Below are 18621 nucleotides of genomic sequence, written 5' to 3'. Positions count from 1 at the left end.
CACTTAAGGGTGGTAAAGAAGATATATGGCTTGCTTACCTTCATTTGTCAGCATGGCATATAAGAGGAAGAAAGTCATGTTGCAGCTATATAAAACTTTGATTAGGACACACTCAGTGTACAGTTCTGGTCACCCCAGTACAGGAAGGATGTAGAGGCTTTGGAAAGAGAACAGAGGAGGTTTACCAGGATACAACCTGGATTGGAGGGCATTAGTTTTAATTTGGATTCAGATTTATCTATATATATTATTTGTGTTAACAGCCAACATGCACCAGGATATGCTGGTGTCAACCCACAAGTGTCGCCACATGTTCCGGTGGTAACATATCATGCCCACAATGTTTACCAGAATAACAAGGGAGGCTAGACAAACCTGGGTTGTTTTCTTTGGTGTATCAGAGGTTGAGGGAAAATCTGATAAAAGTTTATAGGATTTTGAGAGACATTGATGGGGTAGAAGCAAGAATCTTTTTCCCAGGGTCAAAATGTCAAATACTAGAGGATATGCATTTAAACTGGAAAGGGGAAAGTTTTAAGGAGGTGTATGATCAAGTATTTTCACACATAGCGGTGGGGACCTGAAATGGGCTGCTAGGGGTTGTTGCAAAAATAATTATGATAGTTGTGTTTGAGTCCTTTAGATAGACACATGAACATACTGAGAATGGCAGAATATGTATCTTGGTGTGTGTTCAGTGCAGACATCACGGGCAGAAGGGCCTGTTCCTGTACTGTTCTGTTTTATATTCTACATGAGCATATAGAATATATTGAGGTTCATAATTTACCTGTGTTGAGCTTTAATTTTTTCCCCAGAAACAAATGCTTGAGATTTGTCCTTCATTGTTTGTCTTTTATCTGACATATATACAGTGTGTTTGTTTTTTAGTCATCCAGTACTTTGTGGTATTTCCTATTAGACAGAGTTCTTCTCTTGCCCTCTCCAAAAGAAAAATTTACCTCAAGGTGTAAACAGGAGTTGCTCAGATGTCTAGTTAACCTAGGAAATTTTATATCACATGCAGTGTGCTCAAACTTTCTATCTTCGATCAATTCAGGAATACCTACTAGCTACAGATGATCCCCAGCTTGCAAGTGGGGGGTAGTCTCAGATTATCATAAAGAGGAGTACAAGATGTGAAGCTGATGATGCAACTTTTCAAAAATTTCAAAATTCTTATTCTACATTTAAACTTCAACTTTCATGGCTGTCCATCAGTACTATGTTGTATCACAAAGCAGAGCCTGATCCTGATTCATTTTAATCCCTCTTGCCAAGACCTTGTCCAGTCCAATCCATGTCCCAATGATGTGAATGGTTTCCCTGCCTTAGAAAGAACAATTCACAGGCAACTTGCACCCCACAGCACAAGAGTCTGGGACCTGGACTGCATTGTGGATTGTCCTGGGAGTGACAGACCAGCACAGCACTTTGCTCTCACAGCCTCAGGAACTCAGACACTTCGACATTAATGTTGCTGTACTGAGTGAGACATAATGGGCAGGAGGCGGCCAGTTTAGAGAACAAGGCATAATTCTGGTGGGACAAATCCAATACATCATCTCTGTATTTACAGTTTTAGTAGCATGGTACCTCACAAAATGCCCCCCCCCCCCGCCCCACCCATCTCAGTCATGTCTGAACTTACAAAGCCTAGGATTTCTCTACACTTTCTCTGTAACTACAATACCATAATATTCTGCATTGTGATTTACTTCTTACTATCCAGACTTACTTGTGCGTGGCATAATCTGCCTGGATGGTATGCAAACAGAAGCCTTTCCATAAGACACAGGAGCACAAAGTGGTCATTCAACCTATCCAGTCTGAATAGCCATTACAATGCCAGTATCTTGCCTTCTCCCCATAACCATTCACTCCCGGACTAATCAAAAACCTTTCTTTCTTTTTCAATCTTTTTATTGAGTTTCATATAAATATAAAAAAAACATAACATAATAATGAATAGGTTATGAATACAATAGACTTGAAATTACATTGATAATAGGATAATAATATCCTATTAAACATCAACACAAAAAAAGTACATTTATCAATCGAGTCTATATAATTATATATGAAAAAAAAACAAAAATAATCATCAAAAGAAAAAGAAAAAAAAATTAAAAATGTGTGAAAGAAAATATATATATGAAACAAACACTAAACTAAAACTAACATGGGCAATAATAACAGTTTATAAGTATATGATAGTGTCAAAGAACTCCGGAACTCCATACCTGAACAAGAATAAGCAGAGAGAAGGTCTGGGAAAGGCCAAATTAATTCATATGAAAATGTCGAATGAACGGTCCCCAAGTTTCTTAAAATTTAATTGATGAGTCAAAAATAGTGCTTCTAATTTTTTCCAAACTCAGATAAGAAATAGTTTGAAAAAGCCACTGAGACGTGGTAGGAGGATTTACTTCTTTCCAATTTTGTAATATAGACCTTCTGGCCATTAATGTTACAAAAGCAATCATTCGTCTGATTGAAGGAGAAAACTGATTACCATCCTCATTTGGTATACCAAAAATTGCAGTAATAAAGTGAGGTTGTAAATCGATGTTCCAAATTGAGGAAATGGTAACAAATATGTCCTTCCAATAGTTATGTAAAGTGGGACATGACCAAAACATGTGGGTCAGTGAAGCCACTTCTGAATGACATCTGTCACATTGAGGGTTAATATGAGAATAAAATCGAGCAAGTTTATCTTTAGACATATAAGCTCTATGTACAATTTTAAATTGTATTAAAGCATGTTTAGCACATATAGAAGAAGAATTAACCATTTGTAAAATTTTTTCCCATTTATCTGTTGGTATATTGTATCGAAGTTCTTTTTCCCATTGTTGTTTAATTCTATCAGACATCTCTGGTTGTATCTTCATAATCATGTTGTAAATAAAAGCAACTAATCCCTTCTGACAAGGATTTAAGGTAAAAATCAAATCTGAGAAATCCGTTGAAGTTGAGTTGGGAAAAGATGGTAAAACTTTATGTAAAAAATTTCTGATTTGTAAATATCTGAAGAAATTAGATTTAGGTAATTTAAATTTATTGGAATGTTGGTCAAAAGACATCAAAGTACCTTCAAAAAAAAGGTCACGAAAACATTTTATACCTTTCCTTTTCCATATGCTAAAGGCTTGATCTGTCAAGGAAGGTTTAAAGAAAAAATTAAATAAAATAGGGCTATCAAGAACAAAGTTTTTCAGAGTAAAAAATTTCCGAAATTGAAACCAAATTCGTAATGTGTGTTTAATAACAGGATTAGATATCTGTTTATTGAATTTAACTAAATCAGGAAGAAAAGAACCAAGAACAGAGAATAAAGAATATCCCTTTACCTCATTGCATTCCAAATTTACCCACTGCGGACACAATAATGAGTCCAAATCTAATTTCCAATACGTTAGGTTACGGATATTATTCGCCCAATAATAAAATCTAAAGTTAGGTAAAGCTAAACCACCATCTTTTTTAGATTTTTACTTAACCTGGGGTTTTTATTTTGCCACACAAATGAGGAAATTTTTGAATCAATGTTGTCAAAAAAGGATTTAGGAATAAAAATTGGTAAGGCTTGAAATAAATATAAAAATTTCGGTAAAATCATCATTTTAATAGCATTAATCCGACCAACTAATGATAGGAATAAGGGAATCAAAAACCTATTAACCTCTTCTTTAAATACGTCCAATGACCTGGCCTCCACAGCCGCCTTTAGCAACAAATTCCACAAATTCACCACCCTCTGGCTAAAGAAATTCCTCCTCATCTCTGTTCTAAATGGACATGCTTCTATTCTGAAGTTGTACTTTCAGACTTCTGCCACTATAGGAAACGTCCTCTCAACATCCACTCTATCTAGGCCTTTCAACATTTGATAGGTTTCAATGCTATTCTGCGCCCTCCCCCCGAATTCTTCTAAATTCCAGCAAGTACAGGCCCAGAGCCAGCAAACACTTCTCACACAATAACCCTTACATTCCCAAAATCATTCTCGTGAACCTCCTCTGAATCCTCTCCAATGTCAGCACATTGACACTGCTCACGGTACTCGAAGTGCAACCTCACCAATGCCTTATAAAGTCTCAGCATTGCATCCTTGCTTTTATATTCTAATCCTGTTGAAGTGAATGCTAAATTTGCATTGGCCTTTCTCAGCATCAACTCAACCTGCAAGTTAACTTTTAGGGAATCTTCACAAAGACTCCCAATTCATTTTGCACATTGGATTTTTGAATTTTCTGCCCTTTTAGAAAGTAGTCTATGTTTTTATTCCATCTATGAAAGTGCAAGTCCATAGATGTCCTAACACTGTATTCTTTCTGCCACTTCTTAGCCAATTCTCTTAATCTGTCTAAGTCTTTTTACTGCCTCACTGCTTTCTCAACACTACCTGCCCTTCCACCTTTATTCATATCATCCACAAACTTGGCCACAAAGCTTTCAATTCCTTCATCCAATTCATTGATATACGACATAAAAGAAGTCCCAACTGTGACTCCTGAGGAACACCACTAGTCACCAGCAGACAACCAGTAAAGGCTCCCCTTATTCCCACTGTTTGCCTCCTGCTAGTCAGCCAATCATCTATCCATGCTCATATCTTTCCTGTAATGCCATAGGCTCTTATTTTGTTAAGCAGCCTCATATGCGACACCTTGTCAAATGCCTTCTGAAAATCCAACTACCCAACACCCACTGATTTTGTCTATCCTGCTTATTACTTCCTCAAAGAATTCTAGCAAATTTGTCTGGCAAGATTTTCCCTTTAAATAACTGACTTGGGCCTATTATCATTGCCTCTATGTACCCTGCGAGCTCATCCTTAACAATCGACTCCAACATCTTCCCAACCACTGAGGTTAGGCTAACTGGCCTATAATTTCCTTTCTTCTACCTCCCTCCCTTGTTGAAGAATGCAGTGGCACTGCAATATTCCAGTCCTCTGGAACCATGCCAGAATCTAGTGATTCTTGAAAGATCATTACTAATGCCTCCACAATCTCTTCAGCTACCTCTTTTGGAACACTGGGGTGTAGTCCATCTTGTCTAGAGAACTTACTTACCTTCAGACCTCTCAGTTTCCGAAGCACCTTCTCCTGAGTACTAGCAATTATACTCACTTCTGCCCCTGTCACTCTTGAACTTCTTGCACATTGCTAGTGTCTTCCACAGTGAAGACAGGTGCAAAATATTTAGTTCATCCACCACTACCTTGTCCACCATCCAGTGTCATTTTTCAGCAGTTCAATATCTACTTTTGCCTCTATTTTACTCTTAATATATCTGGAAAATCTTTAAGTATCCTCTTTGATATTATTGGCTACCTTACCTTCATATTTCATCTTTTCCCTCCTTATGGCCTTTAAATTGCCTTCGGTTGGCTTTTAAAAGTTTCCTAATTCTCTAACTTCTCACTAATTTTTGCTATATTATATGCCCACTCTTTTGTCTTTATGTTGTTTTTAACTTCCATTGTCAGAACGATTGTGTCATCCTGCCTTTAAAATACTACTACTTCTTTGGGATGTATCTGTCCTACACCTTCCAAATTGCTCCCAGAAATTCCAGCCTGTGCTGTTCTGCTACCATTCCTGCTAGTGTCCCCCTTCTATCAACTTTAACCAGTTCCTCTCTCATGCATCTGTAATTCCCTTTACTCCACTTCAGTCCAGTTTTTTCATCATCCTTTTCAATTTTGTCCCCATGTTACACTGCAGCTTATCCCATTGACTGCAATTTTGCCCAGTCACCTGCCTGTCCTTCCTGACAATCTCACTACACACTGCACCTAGCATCTCATTGTATAACAACTATCCATTCTCAACCGTACCACTCCAGTTCCCACCCTGCCCCCACCAAATAAATTTAAACCCTCCTCAACATCTTTAGCAAAGCTGGCCACAAGGATAATGGCCCCCCCCCTTGGGTTCAGATGTAACCCACCCCTTTTGTACAGGTCATACCTTCCCCAAAAGAGATCCAATGATCCAGAAATCTGAAGCCCTGCACTCTACACCAGTTCCTCATATTATATCCGATACATGTGACAATATTTCATGAACCTGAGGAAGTGTGTAAGAAGATTATTACTAGCTTAGTGCTATTATGTACAGGTGTCCCTTCCTTTACAAAAGTAGAGCATTCCTATGAAACCTTTCTTAAGTCGAAATGGCGTAAAGCAAAGAACCATTAATTTATATGGGGAAAGTTTTCGTAAAAGTGAAAATCTTCTTTGTAATGCGATAACAGGTTACTAATGTAGGTCTTTTGTAAAAGTGAAGTGGGGTAAAGCGAACATTCGTAAAGCAGGGGACACCTGTATAACAATAACCAATAACTACCATCATGTACATATTGGAACCTGAAGACACACTCTCAATGTTTTAGGACTAACTTCTCCCCCTGCACCATCAGATATTTGAACGGTCAATGAACCATGAACACTACCTCACTATTTTTGCTCTCTTTCTGCACAATTTATTTAATTTATATATCTTTCCAATATCTTATTGTAATGTATGCTATAATTTGTGAAGTTCACTATACTGCTACCACAAAACAAGTTTTATGGCGTATGTCAGTGCTAATAAACCCAATTCTGATTCTGAACTAGAAAACTTAGCCTCCTGAGCTATGATTTATAACTACACCAACTAAGTGTGCTCTGAACTACACAAGACATTCTGCAGATGCTGGAAATCCACAGTTACACACACAAACGCTGGAAGAACCCAGCAGGTCAGGCTGCATCTATGGAGAGGAATAAAGAGTTAACATTTTGGACTGACACCAGCCCGTCACCACCAAAACTCTGAAACTTGTTTCCTTCAGCTCTCCAGCTTCTCAACAAAACTCACTCACTGTCCTTGCACAACATCTGTTAAATGGTCTTTTCCCGTTTTGAAAACTATTGAGTCTGTTTATATGTTCACATTTTTTTCAGTAATGTTTGTATGTGTGATCGTTCTGCCAATTGTAGATTGCTCGTGGCTGTTTGCACTTGTCTTTTAAATTGTTGTTTGCTGTTGTATTGTCTGCGTTTTACACTTGGCGCTGACCCACATTCAATTCTGGTACATTTCACATACTGGCAATAAAGTGTTTCTGATTCTGAGTTAATTATCTTTTCCTCAACAAACCGAAGGAGTAAAATGCTGATCTTGTGATTGGTTCTGGTTGAGTAGGAGATAGGTGTTAAAACAGCTATAGTGTGACATGATCCTAATCATGAAAAAACACAGAAGCTCCCACAAGGGTTCACAACTGGTTCTGTTTACTGGAAAGAGGTTTTGAATATAAGTGGTGATGGGGAGGGGGCAGAAAAGGCTACAGTTAATATTTTGATCTGACTGTATTAGTTCTTTGAGTTGTGCAGTTGATGGTTTGCATCATTAGCACTGCAGTAAAGTTTAAGGCTGGGAAATGTGGTGTAGTGGGAACAGTTTTGCATAATTGGCTACAGATTTCATTAACTCACTACAGGTAAGATATTACCAAAGTTGTATATATCATGTCTATGGATAAATGACTCTTGCCCTCCCCACCTGCCCATCACTAACCTCTGGTGCCTCTTCTCCTTCCCTTACTCCCCTGGTCTATTCTCTTCTCCAATCAGATTCTTTCACTTCAACCCTTTACCTGTTCCACCTATCAACTCCCAACTTCCCACTTCATTCCCTTTCCAACTCACCTGGTCTCACCTATCACCTGCTGAGCTGTACTCCTTTCCTCCTCCACCCCCAGCATCTGAACAATCTCTTGTGTTTATGACTGTTAGAGGAACCTAGCTTTTTATTGGCCTAAAACAGAAGGAGGAAATGAAGTACGGGACTTTAAAAGCTTGTACATCTGTCTCAGCCAGGTCCAAGATGTTTATCATCGAAGTTAAATGAAAGAAACAGTCATCATTTGAAATAGACACCAGATTGATTTTAAATTGATAGTATTTTTTGGAAATTAATAGTTAGTTTAGGTTGGTGTACAAACTTTTAACATCATAAATCAGCGAGTTGTTTGATATGTCTCCCCTCTCACTGTGAAACGAGGACACCCCTTTTTCCCTCATTAGGGAGGGAGAGAGCCTGTGGTGTGTCAAATTACTGGGTGAACGAGTAGTCTTTGAGGTGCCCTTATTGATGTTTTGCTGCACGTTTGAGTGCTCAGTGATGCTTTTTTGTTGGTGGAGGGGGTCATTGCCTCGCTGCTGCTTGTGCATGGGAGGGGTGAGTTGGGGAGGGCTGTGGGGTTCTACGTCTAACTGTCATCATTCTCTGGGGCACTATTTTTGTGGATGTTTGCGAAGAAAAAGAATTTCAGGATATAGATTGTACACATTTCTTTGACATTAAATATACCTGTTGAACGTATCTAGGGGATGACTGATTCCCTCTCGTCTATACAGAAACAGTTGTGTAGTACATGCAAGAAATCAGTCCAAAAGCTGGTACCTGTAGGTTTTATAGGGCATAAATTGCAGATAGGAAATTTTGGCAATGAGTACCATAATCTACCTGTGAAGCTGCAGTTCAGTAAAGTAGCAAAAGTGCTTATCCCAGCAAGTACCTTAACTCTGACTGAATACATGCCAACACTGAAGCTATGATGGGTTATATAAATCCAGCTGTGTTTAACGGTAGAGTACTGCAGGAGGAAACGCCGTACTCATTAAAGCAGTAACTTTTTGTATTTTATAGCAGCTATTAATCTGAAAAGTTCAGCACAGAAACAGGGCCTATCGGCCCACCTCTTCCTTGCAGACCTCGATTCCAATCTCCACCTCTTCCTTGCAGACCTCGATTCCAATCTCCACTAATCACATTTCAGACTATAAGACAGGAGCAGAATTAGGCCATTTAGTCCATTGAGTCTGTTCCACCATGGCTGATTTGTATTCCTCTCAACCCAGTTCTCCTGCCTTCTCCCCATAACCTTTGATGCCCTTACTAATCAAAAACCCATCAATCTCCACTTTAAATATACCCACTGACATGTCTTCCACAGCTACCTGTGGCAATGAATTCCACAGATTCACCACTCTTTCTAAAGAAATTCCTTATCTCTGTTCTAAATGGACATCTTTCTATTCTGAGGCTGTGTCCTCTGGTCCTAGACTCTTGCATTATTTAAAAAAAAATACTCTCCATATCCACTCTATCGAATATTGAAAGGCCTAACTTTCAATGAGGTTCTTCTGAACTCCAGCAACTATATGGCCAGTGCTATCAAATGCTTCATTCCCTGAATCATTCTTGTGAATTTCCTATGGACTGTCTCCAATGCCAGCACATCTTTTTTTATATAAGGGGCCCAAAACTGCTCATAATATACTAAGTGAGGTCTGAGTAATGCCTTATAAATTTTCAGCATTACAATCTTACACGTATATTCTAGTCATCTTGCAATGAATGCTAACGTTGAATTTGCCTTCCTTGCTGACTCAACCTGTAAGTTAATCTTTGGAGAATCCTACACTAAGTCTCTTTGCATCCCGAGTTTTCTAATTTAGGCCATTTGGTCTGTCTCACCATTTGATCATGGCTCATTTATTATCCCTCAGAAGATGGGGGCTCAGACATTGAGTTTATTCAGAAAAGATGGATGTGCTGTTTAATTGGTTTAATTACATCTACCTCCACCACCTTCTCCAGCATCTCCTTCCAGCAATTCATCAATCTCTGTGATAGGAAAAATCTGGCCCTCAAATTTCATGGCCCGACTTCACTCAAGATGCTTCACTGGAATTTTATCAGACAAAATTTGACTGTGTGTCAGACAGAGCTGTTAGAGTAGTAACCAAAAGCTTGATCAAAATGTTTGGTTTAAGGAGAAAAGATGAAAGGAGGGATCACAGAGAGTAAAATGAATTGTAAGGCTGAAGGCAAGGGCACCAATGATACAGAGATTAAATTCAAGTGGAGGAGAGCAAATGTCACTGAGAATTATGAGGCTGGAGGAGTTTTAAGGGAAACAGCTATGTCGATAAGAGTTTTGAAAATAATATGTATAAAGTCAAAGCCTTTCTTGATTGGTAATGAAGATGAAGAGAAACCAAGACGTGAATGAGGGCTTCAGCAGCTCATAAACTGAGTGATGGAGTGGTGGATGTCACAGAGGGGAAAATGGATGACAATGTGGTCCAAAGCTCACCTCGAGGAGCCAATACAACACCCAAATCTGTGAGGACCTCATTTCAACCAGCGGGCAGGGCAGTGAAGTTGGTCAGTAAGACGTGCATTTTGTGAAGGTGGCATTGACTTTGTACTGGCGTTTTGTTAGTGGAAGTGTTAGCTGTTCTGAGCAGATAGGAAAATGAAAACAAAATGAGTTTTTACAGCACTATTTGGACTTGCAGTCCACCCCGCCACTGCCAGAAAAGACCATAGTGCACCATAACCAATAAAGTTCTCCAGTTATATTATTGGAAATATGGAAACTAATTTGCATATAGTGAGGAGCATCAACCTAATCTCTATTGGCAATATTAAATCAAATTGTGATGATTGGCTGGGTCACTGCTGCTGGTTGAAAACTGGCAAGGAATCTTTTGTATCCATCTGAGGATCTATCCAAAGGTTGGCATTTCCACTCATGTAGCAGTCCACCAGCACTTTAGGCTGAGCTTGTGTGTTCAGGTCCAGGGTGGTGGTGTCCCTTAAGCAAGCATGCTGCTAACTGATCATCCCACGAGGGGTCAGAGAGGATTGTTCCCTCAACTTGCACTTTGCTGTCAATGGCTTGTCAAGAATCTATAAGTTACTACGGAACAGCTTCCATGCAGACACTTATCAACTTTTATGACTATGCTGTATCTCTTGACAAGTAATGGCCATTTAATACGACTATTAGCAGCCGACAGCAGTAAATCAATTTTCTCTGTGTTTACAAATCTTTATTCCTCGCAGAGAAATTCACCACAGTGTTCCTTTTCTGTCAGATAGATGTGTTGTTTCATGTCTTTTACCACTTTATTTCAAATATAGAACATAGAACAGGCCCTTCGGCCCACATAGTCCTCCATTTTTCTTTCATCCATATCCCTATCTAAGTCTTTTGAATGTCCCTAATGTACCTGCCATTCCCCCCCCCCCCCATACTTTCCTCCAAACACATTTAAATTATACCCCCTTGTATTAGCCATTTCCGGCCTGCGAAAGTGTCTCTGGCTGTCCACTATACACGTCTATCAAGTCATCTCTTATTCTACTTCACTGCAAGGTAAAAAGCCCTAGCTCGCTCAACCTATCCTCATAAGACATGCTCTCTAATCCAGGCATTATCCTTGTAAATCTCCTCTGACTCTCTTTAAAGCTTTTATGTCTTTCTATAATGAGGCAACTAGGACTGAACACAATATTCCAATTTAATATGAAAATATTCCTCAGTTTAAGTGCAGATTTGAAAAATGTTGAAAATTGCAGGGATTTTGAATGAAGACGTGAAGGGAGAAAATTTGTTACTTCATTTTACTCACCTTACTTGATGTTATAAGCTGACATCCAGATGAGTGCTCTGAACATCTAATGAAACAGCTGTAATAAGACATACAGATTCTGCAAATGCTAAGAATCTAGAGTAATACACTCAAAATGCTGGAGGAGCAGCAAGTCAGACTGCACCTATGGAGGAGAATAAATAGCTAATTTTTAGGTTTGCCATTAGATTTGCAGCTCATTCTTGACTTCTGGGGGACTTTCTGAATAGTATCATCTCCACACCCAACATTACCCATGCTGCTTTTCCTTCTAATGATCCTTTCAAAATGGCTGGTGCCCTGCAAAATCAGTTTTCAATACATGGTCTCCTTGCAACATTATCAAACCTATTTATTTCTGTCCGTAATTCATCCATCTTGCTACAAGTCTTACAGAAGTAAAATAAAGAGCCTTCAGTTTAGTTATATCACCATTTTTCCTATGCTGACACTACTTTCAACTGCACTGTAAGGTTTGCTCCTTCTCCTGATTATCACGACCCCTAGTGCTACCTACTTCCATTGTCCTTCTCTTTCTCTTTAACTTTCAGAAATTCCCCTCATTCAAATTCCTTCCTGCCTCCAAGTATTTAGTTTAAACCTTTATCCATTGCCCTTGTGATTCGATTGAATGTTATTGCTACTGGGCATTGGAAGTATACTTTCTCATGCAAATTTCTGTCCCCTCTAACATTTGGATTGCGTTCAGTTATGTAAAGCACTCATTATGAAGTTTTAAAAATGCAGCTACCATTCGGTTGTAATGAAGCCATTGTACAGCAAATGCCCTTTAATCTTATAGATCAAAGCAAGTGCAATTTATTTCTTACAAGCACACCACGTTCTTTAGAATGCTTCAATACAACATAGTGGAAGAGAATTATTCAGCTCATCTGCTTCCTCATTTTATATATGGGGTGCCATGATAACATAGAGGCATGGTACTATTACAGCTCGAGGTGTTTGGAGCCGTCTGTCAGGAGTCTGTACGTTCTCCCCGTGACCATGTGGTTTTCTCCGGGTGCTCCAGTTTCCTCAAAGACGTACAGGTTGGTAGGTTAATTGGACATTGTAAATTGTCCTGCAAATAGTCTCGTGTTCAAAAGGTAGGTTATTGGGCAGTGTGGTTTGCTGGACCAAAAGTGCCTGTTCTGCACTTTATCTTGAAATAAATTAAAATAAATAAAGATATAAAATGCTAGAAGCTTGAAACATTAACTCTAGTTTTCTTTCCACAGATGCTGTCTGACTCACTGAGTGTTTCAAACATTCTCTGTTTGTGTTTCAGATTTACACTATTTGCAATTTTTATTATTTTAATTCCTCTATTTACTATCTCATTAAGATATAAAAGGCTGTAAACACAGACCATCAGGCTCAAAGTCAGTTTCTAATCCATTGTTATATGATCTTCTTGCATGAAAACGTACAGCATTGATCTCACAGTCTATCTCGTTATGGCCTTGCACCTTAATGTCTGCCTGCACGTCACTTTCTCTGTAACTGTAGCACTATATTTTGCATTTCATTGTACTACCTCAATGTATTGATGTGATGAAATTATCTCCACGGACAGCATGCAAAACAAAGATTTTCACTGTACCCCAGTGACAATATAAATCAATTTACCAATTTGATCAGTGCTCCTGCAGTGAGTGTCTGAATAGTGATCAGGATTCAAGGCTAAGGAGCTTCCAACAACGGGAAGGCTTTTGTTCTGTCCATCTTCTTTGTAGTTCATTAACTCAGCACAGTTCAGACTGTTTAAATCTGGTCATTTCCTGCAGTACAAAACACGGGCTCATTTCTGGCATATTGAATGAGTCTGACAAAACTTCCATCCGTTAAAGAAAATAAAACATGCTTATGCCCAGGCATTGATCTCACTCTCCAAGCTGATCCACACCCAAACAAGACCCGAACTGCCAAATCTGTGCCTTTTGCAGCAATATATTATTTATCTGTTCAAGGGATAGTGACTTCATGGTAAGTCATTATCAATTATCCCTGAATAGGAAGTGAGTGGTATGAAGTTACATGTCAACTAGGTAAAGATGACTGATTTCCTTCCCTAAAGGGCATTAGTAAAATACATGAGCATTAAGCCTTGACTTGAAATAAAGCAATACAGCTACCATTACTGATTTATTTATTTTGGGCTATTGTGTAAATTCAAACTCTCCACCTATCACGATGGGATTTGAAGCCATTTCTAATTCAACAGCCCAACCATTACACTTCCTCTATAGCTAGTATTCACTACGGAAAAGGATTTTGGTGATTATAGGGATGACTTACAGTGGACTGAAAAGTTTGAGCATGTAGATATTAAGGAAGAGGATGTGCTTGAGCTTTTGGAAAGCATCAAGTTGGATAAGTCTTCAGGACCAGACGAGAAGTAGCCCAGGCTACTGTAGGAAGTGAAGGAGGAGATTGCTGAGCCTCTAGCCATGATCTTTGCATCGTCAATGGGAACAGGAGAGATTCCAGAGGATTGGAGGGTTGTGGATGTTGTTCCTTTATTCAAGAAAAGGCATAAAGAAAGCCCAGGAAATTATAGACCAGTGAGTCTTACTTCAGTGGTTGGTAAGTTGATGGAGAAGATCCTGAGAGACAGGATCTATGAACATTTGGAGAGGCAAAATATGATTAGGAATAGTTAGCATGCCTTTGTCAAAGGCAGGTCATGCTTTATGAGCCTGATTGAATTTTTTGAGGATATGACTAAGCACATTGGTGAAGGTAGAGCAGTAAATCCTCCCCATTCTTCTAAACTCCAGCGTGTACAGGGCTAGAACCATCAAACACTCTTCATGCATTAATCCTTTTGTTCTTGGAATAATTCTCATAACACACACAAAATGCTGGAGGAACTCGGAAGGCCTGTCAGATCTATAGAAAGGAGAGTTGACATTTGAGGCTGAGAACTTTCATCAGGATCCTTCATCACTTCCAGCAGAAACTCTAGGGTTTATTGTTCTTGTAGACTCCCCTGGATCCAATGCAAGCACATCGTTTCTTAAATATAGGACATAACATTGCTTACAATATTCCAAATGTAGCCTGACCAGTGCCATAGTATCAGGTAAGCTACTGGTTAGCATGGATGAATTGGGCAATAGGGCCTGTTTTCCATGCTATGTATCTCTTGGACTCTATCAAGGGAATGCTCAAAAATGTGCAGTTTAATTTTTTTCAGTCTTCTGCTATTCTCGGTAATTATTGATCTAGACTCTAATTACAATTGATTAAGTGAGATGCCAACCAGTGAAGTATTGGTAAAGCAAGATTAGGTGTTTGTCTGTCTTCCTCAGTATTGAGTAGAACCTTTACTTTGGTACTGAGGAGGCCTAAACCTAATTGGGGGAAAGAACAGTCAAGAAGGTTTAGGTGAAATGAAAGATGAATTTAATCCATAGACTTCAGTTCTAGCAAAAGCACATTAAGCCACTGTCTGTATGAAATTTCTTGATTTGCACTCATTACTTTCGTCAAATAGTTAAGCCTAGTTTAAAATCTGCAGATGTTTCAACAGTTCTGAATTGAATGCTGAACCATTGTCCATATTCTGTATGTTTTTAAATGATTTTCAGAAGTTGATCTAAGTCATGCAAATGTAGACAAATTTTGCTCACTTTGAAATTTTTGTTTAAATATGTACCTCATATTTGCTCTGGCAGTTGTGATTTGCCAGTTAAAGTTAAAATATTATTAAAACTAAGATTTTGATCATGATGTTTTTAATTGCTTGACAGTCCTATGAATATAATTCTTTCGGAATAGACAAGGTTCCAGTTTGAGTTGTGTTGATGCAAATCTGTTGACGTAGTGAATGCTGACAATGCAGTGATTCTGCACAGATTCCTGAGGAGCATGACGTGGAGAGCCTGGTTCGCAAGGAGCGAGAATGGAGGTTCTTACGTAACGGGTTAGTTAGAAAACGTTCCACAGAGATTATAAAAAAGGGTGAGTCATTTATTAGATGTAATTAATCCAGTCATTACTTTCAATGGAAATGCATTGAGATGGGTTGTCATGATTTTGTTTTCAATGCCACATACCCGAAATGCAACATTGGTTTTTATCACCTAGATTTATGATGAGGGCAGCTCACTTGCGGGTGACCAGAATTGCTTTAAGATATCATAAATATATTACAGATTCTAGGAGGTTTCAATGTCAATCTGCAATATATAGAACATTATAAGTACAGCAGAGGCCCTTTTGGCCTGTGATGTTGTACTGACCTTTTAACCTGCTCTCAGATCAATCTAACACTTCCCTTCCATGTAAACTTCCATTTCTCTTTCACCCATGTTCCTATCATTGTCCCTAATGTATCTGACCCTGCCACCATCCTGGGAGAAAGTCTCTGGCCATCCACTCAATATATGCCTCTTATCATTTTGTACACCTCTATCAAGTCACCCTTCATCCATCTTCACTCTACTTAATGTGATAAAATAAACCTATGTGATGAAGTAAAGCCACCTTTCATCTGAACAGCAGCAAAATATAATGGGCTAGACTGTTTATGCCCTTCCATATCAGTCTGTCCTGGCTGAACCTTTCCGTGGGGGAATGTATGCAGGTTCTCATCACTGAAGTTCAAATCACCTTAATGTATATCTGACCACCAGATGTAGCTTGACCTCATTCACTATTAATTCAAAACAAATTAACTCATTACTTCACATTTCCCCCTCCCCCTCCTACTTTCAAAGCTCTTAGTATCTTTCCTTTCGGTTAGACCTGACGAAGGGTCTCGGCCCGAAACGTCGATAGCGCTTCTCCCTATAGATGCTGCCTGGCCTGCTGTGTTCCACCAGCATTTTGTGTGTGTTGTTTGAATTCCCAGCATCTGCAGATTTCCTCGTGTTAACTCATTACTTAAATTTTTTTAAAGTAAAGTTTTTCTTTTATAATTTTTAATTATTTATAACTTTTGGAGCTGTTTTTAAATGTCCCTGAGCTAGCAATCAAAGCATCATCAGGGAAGCCAGGACACGGATTGGGCATTTGACCTACCTGAAGCCTAATTGTCACTTACCTACAGCCAGTCCTCTCAGACAACTGACCTGCAAATGATATGTGTGTGTGTCGAGGACACTTTACTCCACTAAATTGAATTACAGAAAAGATCTGTAGCTTATTTTTATAAAGTAAATTTTTTAATCAAAAAAATATTTGTAATAAGTTAAAATGCAAAATGAAGAAACCAGCTGGATTTCCGTACTGGCATCAGCTATTCCTTGCAGAAAGCTGAGAGGCCAATTGTGAAATTCTCATCTCTTTAGTTCACTGCTGTGTCACTGGATGCAGTGGCAGTGAGCTGACCTGCAGGGAGCATGAAGTTGGCAGTTCTCAATGGAACTGTCAGCCGCAGATGAACATCATCTACCCATTGGATTCTGCAGCTTTACATTTTAAGTTAGTCAGCAACAAAGTCTCTCAAAGAAAAGATAATTGAATATGTGCTTCTTAATTAGTTATCCCTATGAGAAGCCCAGCACATTATTGGTGTCGGAGTCTTGCAGCATGGTAACAGCCCATGCCAGCCAGGATGACTGTATAAGCTAGTGCCATTTGCCAGTATTTGGCCCATTGTCACTCCAAACCTTCCCTATCCACCCATATCAGGGAGGCAGGGCGGAGTTACATCTCTACCAAAGGAGATGCAAGGAGCTCCTTCCCTCCACTAGCCTGCAGATTACCCTTGGGCAAGGTGTAGCACCTGCTTAGCCCCCTGATCAGGGTCACATGAAGCCCTGGGAGCAAGTGGTGGATGATCGTCTTAGCAACCGGTGCGTATCACAGGTCCTGGTTGTGAGACCACTGATGTCAGGCAGACAAACTCTGAAGAGTATTGGCTGGGGTCACAATGTCTTGTAAGAACATTGTTCAGAGGAAGGCAATAGCAAACCAATTCTGTAGACAATAGGTGCAGGAGTAGGCCGTTCGGCCCTTCGAGCCAGCACCACCATTCAATGTGATCATGGCTGATCATCCACAATCAGTACCCCGTTCCTGCCTTCTCCCCATATACCTTGACTCCGTTATCATTAAGAGCTCTATCTAACTCTTTCTTGAAAGCATCCAGAGAATTGGCCTCCACTGCCTTCTGAGGCAGAACATTCCATAGATCCACAACTCTCTGGGTGAAAAAGTTCTTCCTGAACTCTGTTCTAAATGGCCTACCCCTTATTCTTAAACTGTGGCCTCTGGTTCTGGATTCCCCCAACATCAGGAACATGTTTCCAGCCTCTAGCATGCCCAATCCCTTAATAATCTTATATATTTCAATCAGATCCCCTCTCATCCTTCTAAATTCCAGTGTATACAAGCCCAGTCGCTCCAATCTTCCAACATATGACAGTCCCACTGTAGTGTTCTCGCTCGGGTGTAACGGAATGCCGAACTAAACACCGAGATAAATCGTTGTCAATGAAGACAGGATCACAGTAAGATTAACCGTTTACTGTTCACTCTTCCACATTAACATATGGTGAAAACTGGTGATAAAACAATACAAGATTTGTACAGCATTTGTTTCCTTCTTGATATTACATTTACATCGTAAATACTTGCAAAAGTAAAGCTACAACTACTACATTACATTAAAGTGCAGCATACAGTCAGAATCTGCCTACGCCATTGACAGCTTTAAATACCCTTCAACGCAAACTATCCGCAACTCTTTAACTAACGAAAACATAAACCTTATCGACCGTCATTACTTTTAACAGGATCGGCGTTAACATTTTAATTCAACATATCGATTATCTCATAACTTACGGCGTTGCTCTCACTATGTTCCTAGTGCGTAGAAAGACAACCTTTCTTGCGCTGGACTCACACATGTGTGGCCTCCACCTTCCTGTTACTCCAAACCGGTATTTTCCCACAGGACGCGGCGAAACCGGATGTGACGTCATCGCATGCCGCGATGTATCACAGACAACGAATTTACTTTAAACAATCCTAACTTTAACTAGAATGCTAACAAACGACTTACTAAGCGAAAATATCATAAACTAAATAACTGCCATAAAGGCAACACACCCACCATCCCGGGAATCAACTTCATGACCTACGCTGCACTCCCTCAATAGCAAGAATGTCCTTCCTCA

At 39.4% G+C, this 18621-nt stretch overlaps 1 protein-coding gene across 1 annotated transcript in view; it reads left to right on the top strand.

Moving 5' to 3' along the window:
* rptor (regulatory associated protein of MTOR, complex 1) overlaps positions 1 to 18621 on the top strand; it is a 499208-nt gene that overhangs the window by 408012 nt on the left and 72575 nt on the right. The window contains exon 25 of the mRNA XM_059948392.1: positions 15352 to 15457. Within this exon, the coding sequence (XP_059804375.1) occupies positions 15352 to 15457 (106 nt within the window). The remainder of the gene's footprint in view (positions 1 to 15351; positions 15458 to 18621) is intronic.

The sequence above is a fragment of the Hypanus sabinus genome, chromosome 23 (assembly GCF_030144855.1).
Source record: "Hypanus sabinus isolate sHypSab1 chromosome 23, sHypSab1.hap1, whole genome shotgun sequence".
Lineage (NCBI taxonomy): Eukaryota > Metazoa > Chordata > Chondrichthyes > Myliobatiformes > Dasyatidae > Hypanus > Hypanus sabinus.
The sequence above is the reverse complement of the archived record's forward strand: the minus strand, read 5'-3'. Positions and strand labels throughout refer to the sequence as shown.